Genomic DNA, 11,221 nt, shown 5'->3' on the forward strand with positions numbered 1-11,221 from the left:
TTCTAGCTAACACACCCCAGGAGTTAAAGGAAGTAATCCGGCTTGACAAGTTGGGCGCGAACGTTTCCAGACGAGTCCCCAGAGATATAACGGGGGTGCTTGGTCTAATCTATCTGTAATATCTGGTTAATATGATTATGCCAGCATCCTTGATTGGGATGAGACTCGAACCTATAAATTTTCGTTTAGAATGGTAATAGTGATGTCATTAGACCACAAGGTATTAAACAAAGTAGCATTCCACCCATGCGATACACGAATAAAGTTTATAAAATGTATATAATGCAACACAAATAAACATATATATATATATATATATATATATATATATATATATATATATATATATATATATATATATATATATATATATATATATATATATATATATATGAGGGTTCCAATAAGAACACTTGTTTAGGTGAGAACGTGATAACAAATCGTGTGCATTCATCTAATATATTTAATGGTCGAGACTAAGTGTGTGCGAATGCGGATTAAATGTGTGCAAACGCATTTGAACACACTTAATCGTGTTTGCACACATTTAATCCGCGTTCACATACACTTAATCTAGACCATTGAAATTAATTAGATAGATGCACACGATTTGTTCTCACATTTTCACCTAGACAAGTGTTATCATATGACCATATATATATATATATATATATATATATATATATATATATATATATATATATATATATATATATATATATATATATATATATATATATATATAAAATCTACACGATGTCATCTTCTCCAGTAAACCATCTCTGATCTATTGTATTTGCATTTTGTTCAAATAATGGAAGACACAAAATTGTCCCCTAAAAGACAAAACAGTAAACACTGAAAACACAAAAATATGTTCTAAAATGCTCAACAATTTAGCACAATCACAAGAATGAAAGCATATGCAATTCTTCAACAAAAACACAAATGTCACCAATTTCTCTCTCTTTTTTCCTTTCACTCTCTTTTTTTTCAACAACCAATTAAACATTCACCAATCCAAATTCCAATTCAAGAATAAGCCACTCATGATATATGGGACAAAAATTTCATCACAGACATTCCTCATATATTCATGGCTTCCCAAAGATGAACAAGCCTTCATGGCTTCATTCAAATTAACAAATCACCCGGCCTGAGCATTCAAGTAAACCAAATTCTCAAAAACATGCTTCCAATAACTTCACAACAAGAGTTCTATCATTCACAAGCCAAACCAAGCAATCAAAATTTCACAAATTCACAATCAATTTCATCATTCAATTCAATTTGAACAAACCCAATTGAAATTTTCCCAATTCTAACCTAGGACATCAAGCTCATTCAATCTCAAAGATAAATCATGTAATCCACAAATTGAAACCATACAAATGTTCTTCAAACTCAAAGAAAGCATTATCATCACACAAGAGTCATCATGTTTCAACAAATCAAGCATTCCCCAAATTGGATGTTTAAGAGAGAGAAAACCTTGAAAATATATGCTTAAAGATGTAGAGATGGAAGTTCTTACCTTAAATTGATGAAAACTTGAACATATTTTGCCTTAATGATTCAAAAAGTTGGATGGAAGATAAGTTTGGGAGTGAAAGAAAATAAGGGAGGGAAGTGTTTTAAATAGGAAAAATCCCACTAGGCTCTTTACGATCTTCCCCACGATCGTGACCAAGAAACTGCAGCTACCACGAACCTTATTAACTAAAGTTTCTGTTTTTAAAAAGGCAAGAAATTAGTAGAGAGCAACAATCTTATTAACTAAAGTTTCCGCATATTTGTTCAAAGTAGAAAACATACTTAGATATACATATATATTTTAAAAGATTATATATAGAACAAAAGGTAACTACACTACTTGCTCCCTATATATGCACCAGCAGTGACAGTGTTATACATATAACCCTTCAAACTATATGTGTATATATATGTATATATATATATAATTACATATATAGTTAGCCTTGTAGGTGGCTAAGCATCCACTGGGGCATGGCACTGGTGTTGTTCTGCTGCTGACGCTGAGTTCCTTCTGTTTCTCCATACTCTCCTTCACCCTGATATTCTCCTTCACTGCAAATATATATAATTTTCATTTATTCCGTACAAACCGAAGATTTTCAGTACGGAATTGAAGTATGTGCTCCATCTCAACTAACATAGTACCTGCTGAGGTGCACGAGTGGCGGCGGCACAACATAGGAGGAATTTATGTCGTCGTTAGGCTGCTCCCACTGAACCTCCTGCTGCTGCTGCTGCTGAGTAGCCATCTCTTTCTCCCTCTCCTTGATCTGTGTATTCATGGGGGGTTATTATATATGAGCAATATGGTAAGAGATCACTACTGGAAATTATAGAATTTCCGACCACCTGAAAGTGATCTTAAACCAAGTTGAAACCAAAAAGTGGTTGGAAATAGCAACAAAGGTTTTTCCGGATACTAAAAGGGATCGAAACAAGATTTTCGACTTGATTTAAGATCACTTTCAGGTGGTCGGAAATTTCATAATTTCCAATAGTGGATATAAAAGTGCAGCATTTTAATTTGAGTGATTTCAGAGAGAGAAATTTGTTGGGATCAAGCCCTTACCACTTCGGCCAAACTTTTGGCGTAAGTGGTAAGCACTTGATCCTAATCAGGAATATCAGGGTCGGGTCACGAGTTCGAGTCCCAGCAATAACGTTTAGAGGGAGAAAATGTGTGGCATTCGCTATATAAGTTATAGCTTTTGACCTTAGTGGTAAACGTTTGATCGTAACAGAATTGAATTATATTATTAATGACTTGCCTTCTTAGAAAGCTGATTATTTTGGTCCTGCAATGCTTTGTCCTGCAAACATGAAACACCACAGCACATGAGGAATTAATCCAAAATATATATATTATTTTGTTGTATATATAAAGGGATGTGGATCCCATGCAGGGAAAAAGTTGCATATATTATTGTCACCTTTTTCTGGAGCACAGAAATGGATTCATACATGAGTTGATTCTACAAGGGAAACACGCACGTACCACATCAGTTAACCTTCCTACCAACCAAACTAATTAACAATATAATATGGAAGAATTCTCATAAAAATTTAAGGGAATTACTATATATAGATAGATAGATATGTCATTTTTTAATTTACCTTTTTTGACCGAATATTTTTGAGTGCTGAATCAAGTTGGCGCTCCAGATTCTGAAGCTCTTTGAGGCTTAAAGAATCTAGGTCTTCTCCCTCATAATGCCTGCACATCCATCAGATCAGAGGTCACACACACTTAGCTTGTTATCAGTAGTAATCACCGTTTTGGTCCCTCGACTACTATACCGTAATTATCAAATTAGTCATCGACTATTAATTTTGACCAATTAAATCCTCAATGATTTCAATTCGTAACTGATTTGGTCTTCCATAATTACCAAATTGGTCCTCAATTAGTTTGACAGATGACCAAATCAGTTACGGAATCAATAATTAAGGGTTTAATTGATCAAAATTGATAGTAGAGGACCAATTAAATAATTACAGCATAATTGAGGGACCAAAACGGGATCAAAATTGATAGTTGAGGACCAATTGAATAATTATGGTATAATCGAAAGACCAAATCAGTCATTAATTCCTTGTTATCACGGCTAAATTCTCAGGACTCGGGATTGGAGGCCACCAAAACATAATACACACACACACACACACACATATATATATATATATATACACATCAACTTACCTTTGGTTTCTTTGTAGAACCTCCATCCTAGCCTTGAGCTTTGCATGCTCCAGAGTCCAACTTCCCTGAAAAAAAAAACGTATATATATGAATTTCATATACTACCTAATAATTATTAAGACTGAGCTGTGAATTGAAACAAATTAAAATTTAATAATTTGGCATACTAACTTGTGAGTTTTGATCTGTAGAATTCAGTTGCCTCTCTGCATACGAGTATCTTTCATATCGTTCAAGAATCTTTTCCATGCTAATAATTAAATAAAAATTCAAAATGGTTAGGGAATTTTGCAACATAAATGGATTATGTTATAACCCCACTAATATAATTAAAATCTGATTTTATATATGCAATTCAAAATTATGGAATATATGTAGGAGCTTTGAAACTCTGAAAATTAAAGTATTTATACAAGTGAAAAAGCTCATCAGTGAATATCCTCTTACAAAATAAATAAAACCTTATTCTACAACCTACACAGCACAAATTCCAATCCCATTTTGATAGGTTAATAACTACCCTGTAAGCTATTTACTGAGCATCATTTAGTAAAAAATAAATATATTTACACATTATTTTAGTTCTATTCAACCTATGAGCATCTATTTGGAATGGTAACCAAAATGCTATCACGCGGATAGATGACTATTAAGCATAATATATATAAAATAATAAATGGACAATTTCAATATTCGTTTGAAGAATACATCCTTTAATTTGACATTAAAACAAGGGAAATGTTATTAGTGCAAAAATTTTAATTTAAATGAGACACATCTTTTAACTTGGTATCAAAATAAATGAAAAATTATAACTTTGAAAAGCTAAACTTTTAGAATTTTAGCTGAGGCAAAACACATTTTAAAATTATTTTTAGTTTACATTTCATCACTCTTTATTTCATTTGATTGACTATGAAGGTTCTGTCTCGATTTGTATGTTATAAATACTGTCAATTGATCAAATTAAACTTTTTTCACTTTAATAATTTCATATAAATTTAAATTCAACCTTTTATGCTTTAATAAAACTTTTTAATATGGTTTATAAATATATAGAGTTTATCACTAAAAGTAAATTAAACATTAAAAAACCAAGATTATGATCAACAAGGCCAAGTGGGATTGATCCAAACAGGCCAAATTTAAGAACATTGTAACGAAAACTGACACTTTTACCCATCAATTAGGGGCGAGTATGGATCTACCAAACTCATCCCAATCCATCAAATATGTCAAATTTGCTCACATCCCATCTTCATTCACTTGAAGTAGATGTGATGCCACCACTAGTGAATTGGACGCAGATATGAGTCATATGACATCAAAATTCATTATATACAATCCGTTATGTTATACACACACATATATATATATGTATGTATGTATAATTATATATATATATATATATATGGTCAGTTTTCCGTGCAAACAACGCTTTCGGTGTGGCCGTGTGATTACTCACCATTAGTTACGCATAAATGCACTATAAAGTGTTCAAAAATGCACCATTAGGTGTGTTGGATTTTGTATTGCATTTATGCATTTCATTCTGATGCATTTTCGAACATTGTGTGGTGTACTTATGTATACCCAATGGTGCAATTTGCACTGGCCGCACAGAGAGTCCTGTTCGCATTTGATCCTATATATAAGGGCTTGATCAAATGAGGATAAGACCCTCTTGTAAAGAGTGAAGATAGATCTCATCTGCCATTTGTGTTCATCAATAGTCAGTGGCGGATCCAGAAAATAATGTGAGTGGGGACGTACTTAACTTGAGATCTCACTTCTAAGAAAAGCTAAAACATATTAAATGTTACAGGTGAGTTTTGAACCTTAAACACTCCATTTTCATATTAAAGATTCAACCCATTGATCTACTAAACACTTCAGTGATTTATCTATGTACTTATATATTAGTAGAGAGGGTTGAGGGGGGCAATGGCCCCCACTGCCCCCACTGTGGCTCCGCCACTGTCAATAGTTGAGAGTTTCAGTAAAAAGAAACATTAATTTTATAATTATTGAAAATTTTCAGTATTATAAAAAGAATCACATTTTTATGTTATTTTCAACAACCATAAACCGTTGATCTACCTAAATGAATGGATTATATTAGTCATCACTTTTTAAGTGGGAGCATATTCTCACATTAACCTTACTCTACACACTACACAAACACACTACCTAGTAGCCCACTTTTAGTGCCTTATGCAACCCAAATCTAAAATTATAATTCAATTTAATTTTTAATTTTTCTACACTTAGACTAAGGTTTTAAGTCTCTCTTTCTAGATTGTTGTTTTCGATTTGCTGCCTTCTTTGTTCTTAAAGTCAGGTTTGTTCTTTATTATTATTATTTTTTTTATGGTGTCACACTCACAAGTTCAAAACTAAGTTGAAAATGAATGAAGAATTGAAAATGAATGAAGATTTGTAATTTAAATTTGTTTGAACTTTAAATTAATTATTTGTATTTTAACAAAGAAAATTGAATAGTTGATTTTTTTTTTAAGGGGGTGCTTGAAAAATTGTGATTTAAATTTTTGAAAACTTAAAATTTTATATTGCAATTTATTTTATTTTTAAAAATTAGAATTTGGCATGAATTAGATCCACACCCTAACGGATGTTGATGCAAATGAGATTTTTAAAATCTATCTTTAGCGGATTGGATGTGAAATCAACCCAAATCATCTTTCAATCCGTTGTGTGCTCACCTAGTGTCAACTATTGTGATATAATTAATTCTCTCAAATATTATTATAGTGGCGGGCTATTTTATCCAAGTCTATTTACTATTTACTATTTACGATTGACATCCAAAATTGTTAAAAAAAAATGACAATATTAATTAAATCTTTCAACGTCATCATTTTGAAACGCAGGAAATAAATAAGATAATTTTTCAATTCTCATCCAAGAACGAGAATTGAAAGAAATTATCCTGTCTATTTTGTATACTTAATAAAACGAAAATGACATTAAAAATTTTCAACCCTCATTTTTTTAGAATTTTAGATTTCTACTGTGAATAGTTAGTGAATTTCGATTAATAAAAATATATAGTTTAGAGATAATTGTGGAGAAAAATAGATGCACACAGGGCCGGATTTTAGGCTGTGCAAGCTGGGCTACCGCACAGGGCCCCCAATTTTAGAGGGGCCCCAAATTTTATAGGTCCAATATTTAATTTTTACCTAGTTAGTTTAGAAATAAAAATTAAGAGTTTTCAATTAAACTTAAAAGGTTCTATGAAGAGATGGTAAAAATGTATATTTATTGTATTTTAACTTGGAGGTCAAAGGTTCGAAACTTGCATGTATTGATTTTAAAAATTGTGATTTTGGTAGGGCCACATTTATTTACCAGAACAGGGCCACCAAAATTTAAAATACGGCCCTGGATGCACATATAATTGATGGATAAGTATAAGCTATATATAACACCCTAAGTTGAAGAAAGAGTGGCATTTTTTCCTTCCTCTAACATATCAAATCTGCAACTATTGTTTTCTTATGGAAATATTAAGATTTTCGACATCGTATATGTCGCCCAACTAGGTAGCGGTATTGATCATATGATTGAATGAGTTAGCTATCAAACTGATAAAAGAATAAACCCCCCATTTTCTTGGAATCTCAAGAAACAAATCGAAACAAGAAGAAGAAATCAAGATTGGAATAGTGGGTTTCCAGGCAAAAACAGTATGTATACGCAGATTGAAAAGTAGAAGAAAAAAGGTCGTACCAAGATTCAGTGGCGTACTCGAAGAGCTTTCCTTTGGTGGAGAAGACGATGAGTGCAACCTCGGCATCGCAGAGGACGGAAATCTCGTGGGCTTTCTTGAGCAAGCCAGTACGGCGTTTGGAGAAGGTGACTTGCCGGTTTATCTTGTTCTCTATTCTCTTCAGTTGCACCCTCCCTCTCCCCATTCTTTTTCAAACTCCGATCCGATCCGATCCTCACAGTTTACTGCTACTACTACTACTTCATGGAGGAGGAGAAAGCGGTTGTGAACTGGTGCACATATATATAGACGCGGGTGGCGGTTTTGGGTGGGGGATAGGCGGTATTGGGAATACCGGAGTGGTTTCGTCGGATTTGTTTTCGATCGTTCATTGGCTGGAGGGCTGCGGGGGTCGTTAGTGTCCTTCTTGAATCCACAAGTTTTAGAGAGTTGCGTCTTGGAAGGGTCCCGGCGAGGATTACTTTTATCCAGATGTGACCACCCTCCACTTATCATTTTTGGTTTATCACGAACCCATATTACCATTTTGTGTTTTTTTAACTAGTAATTCACCCGCGCGATGCACAAAATAATTATGTTATTATAAATATAAATAAAAAATAGAAAAACTAAAATATTTTAAATTATTTAATATAATAATATTTTTTAGCTTCCATTGGTCAAATATTTATTATTTTTATAGAATACAAAATTACAATTAAAATTAAAATTATAATTTTGTATGGTTAATATAATCTCTAATTATGTGCATATTCAAATAAACTTATAGAGATAATTTACATAATTACATTGATTTATTCTTAATTGTATTTCATCAATATTATAATTTTCACAATACAAATAATAACTAAGATAATTACATTTGGAAAGCAAATTTCAAATTTTGTATGTGTAAATTTAAACTCTAATTGAACATATTTTTTATATGATTATATAATATATAGCTATTTTATTTTTCAAAAGTATATTTTTTATATGATTATATAATATATAGCTGTTTTATATTTTAAATGTTGTGCTTTTTTTTTTTTAATAATAAAGGATGTTGTGGCATTAATTGTAACATTAATTTTTTCCCAAACCATATAGCTTTATTATATAAAGGATTTTACCGCCCAATATCCAGATTCCATCGTTATGCAAGGTGGACACGATTCTATGTTCATAATTACTAAACTATATGTTCATAATTATAAAACTATATATTCATAATTATTGAATTTCATATTTATAATTATTGAACTCTTTGTTCATAATTATAAAGTTATATATTCATAATTTCTGAACTTTATATTCATAATTATTGAATCTCTATATTCATAATTACAGAACTATATGTTCATAATTATGTTCATAATTATAGAACTATATATTCATAATTTTTGAACTATACATTCATAATTACGAACAGTTTTGGAACCGTGTGTCCACCTTGCAAGGTGGACACCGTTCCACAACATAATTTTCCCTTTGGATTTTGGAAGGTCAAATTATACACCGCTGTTGTGGTCCTTGTGGATCACAGTCCAAAATAATGTTGTTGAATTTTATAAGTTAGAATAATGTACATTATGAGTTAGAATAATGTATTTTATGTGTTAGAACAATGTACATTATATATGTTAGAATAATCAAACTTTTAGGGTAAGATAATGTACATTCATGCTTTAGAATAATGTACATTATACTTTAGAATAATGTACATTATGTTTTGAAATAATATACATTATGAGTTATAAAAATGTATATTGCAGTGGGTCGCGTGAAAAAAAAAAATTACGTGAAACGATGTCGTTTTTGAACCGTGATCGACACAACTGTGTGGACCACGGTCCACATAATAACTATTGCTTTGGAAGTCCCAAAATGCTACTCTTACTGACCTATTTTATTTTTTCTACTTACTATTTTGTGTTTAATAATACTTTTACAGGGCGTTTGGTTGGAGGGGGGAATTATGTGGGAAAGGAATTGTAATTCCATGGGAGTTGAATTACTGGGAATAAAGTGGGAATTTAAATTCCAGTGTTTGGTTGACAGGAATAGAATTACTGGGAATTTCAATTCCAATGTTTGGTATACATGGGAATTGAAAGGGAATAAGTAGTATAAAGTCAAAAATGTTCATTATTGTTGTTAGACATTTATTTTAGGTTAAAAAAGGAAGAGGTAATTTTGACTCATCACTATCTTTTTTTCCCAGGAATTAAAATACCAGGGGGGACATGGGATTTTAATTGCATGAAAATGGGGGAATTGCAATTCCATGGAATTGCAATTCCCTCCAACCAAACTACGGAATTTAATGGCCTTTGGAATTAGGTGGAAATTAAGTGGGAAGGGAATTTAAATCCCTCCAACCAAACGCCCTGTTAGTATAACATATAATTGATTTACACAATTTTTATTTTTAAATTTTTTTTTATAATTCTCTTTCTTCAACTAAATTAATATATTTAAAAAATTGTCTAAATCATCGCTTCATTGTCAACAATAACTTTCAGTCATACGAAATAGCCACGATATATAGTACTGTATGTATATGTTTCTATTGACATGATAACATTTTCTATCATCATAGTTGGTGAGGTTGATCCAATTAAAATTGTGTACTTTTTTTTTTCTTTTTGTAATAAGTGGATGGTTAAATCATATCATCCCCTAATTGGATTATAGTCAACATGAATACACGATTTTATTCCTTCATACTTGCATATCAATTATGGCATGTTTAGTTCATGGAATAGGTCAGGAATAGAATAGACATATTCTATCGTTTGGTTGGATCATTTTGTCATGGGAATAACATGCCTATTGGATCATTTTGTCATGGGAATAACATGCCTAGGAATGAGCTATTACCTTCGCAAGGGGAATAGCCATTCCTAGGGGGGGCCTTGGTATTAGTTATTCCCATGCCCTTGAGAATAACTTTTATATCACAAATACCAAAAATACCCTTTACACATTATATAATATTTATATTTATTTAATAAATATAATGTATACATTTAATTAATTATAATTTTTATCCATCAAATATATATATATATATATATATATATATATATATATATATATATATATATATATATATATATATATATTTAAAAAATAACTATATAAGACTCCTTAATTATGGAGCCTTGTCTTCTAATTAAGTAGCCAGTCCATCTGCATGCCTAGCGATGGGCATTGCAAGCTTGCCTAGCAGATGAGCATTGCAATTGAAATTATGGAGCCTCGAGGCTCAATTCCTTACTTCTCCAACCGATGTGGGATAAGTGAAAAAATAAATATAAATATAAATATGTATTTGTATAATAATAATAATAATAATAATAATAATAATAATAATAATAATAATAATAATAATAATAATAATTATTATTATTATTATTATTATTATTATTATTATTATTATTGTTGTTGTTGTTGTTGTTGTTGTTGTTGTTATTATTATTATTGTTATTATTATTATTCTCTCTCTCACACACACATGCATATACATGTATATAAATATAAATATAAATATAAATATAAATATAAATAAATATATATATATATATATATATATATATATATATATATATATATATATATATATATATATATATAACATTCAGTATATCATAATCATATTTATTATTATTATTATTATTATTATTATTATTATTATTATTTTGTATAAGGGTATTTATGTCTTTATAACCTATTCCATTTCTATTCCT

The 11,221-nt window shown here is 30.7% G+C and overlaps 1 protein-coding gene across 1 annotated transcript; it reads right to left on the minus strand.

Moving 5' to 3' along the window:
• Positions 1-1,729: 1,729 nt before the first annotated feature.
• LOC109193495 (truncated transcription factor CAULIFLOWER A-like) lies at positions 1,730-7,968 on the minus strand. Its single transcript, XM_019344336.1, has 8 exons — positions 7,490-7,968; positions 3,908-3,986; positions 3,737-3,801; positions 3,151-3,250; positions 2,967-3,008; positions 2,805-2,846; positions 2,182-2,306; positions 1,730-2,088 (listed from the first exon to the last, which is right to left on the minus strand). Exons 1-8 carry the CDS (start codon positions 7,672-7,674, stop codon positions 1,974-1,976), a joined length of 753 nt encoding a protein of 250 aa, XP_019199881.1. The 5' UTR covers positions 7,675-7,968; the 3' UTR covers positions 1,730-1,973.
• Positions 7,969-11,221: the final 3,253 nt, after the last annotated feature.

The sequence above is a fragment of the Ipomoea nil genome, unplaced genomic scaffold (assembly GCF_001879475.1).
Source record: "Ipomoea nil cultivar Tokyo-kokei standard unplaced genomic scaffold, Asagao_1.1 scaffold1895, whole genome shotgun sequence".
Lineage (NCBI taxonomy): Eukaryota > Viridiplantae > Streptophyta > Magnoliopsida > Solanales > Convolvulaceae > Ipomoea > Ipomoea nil.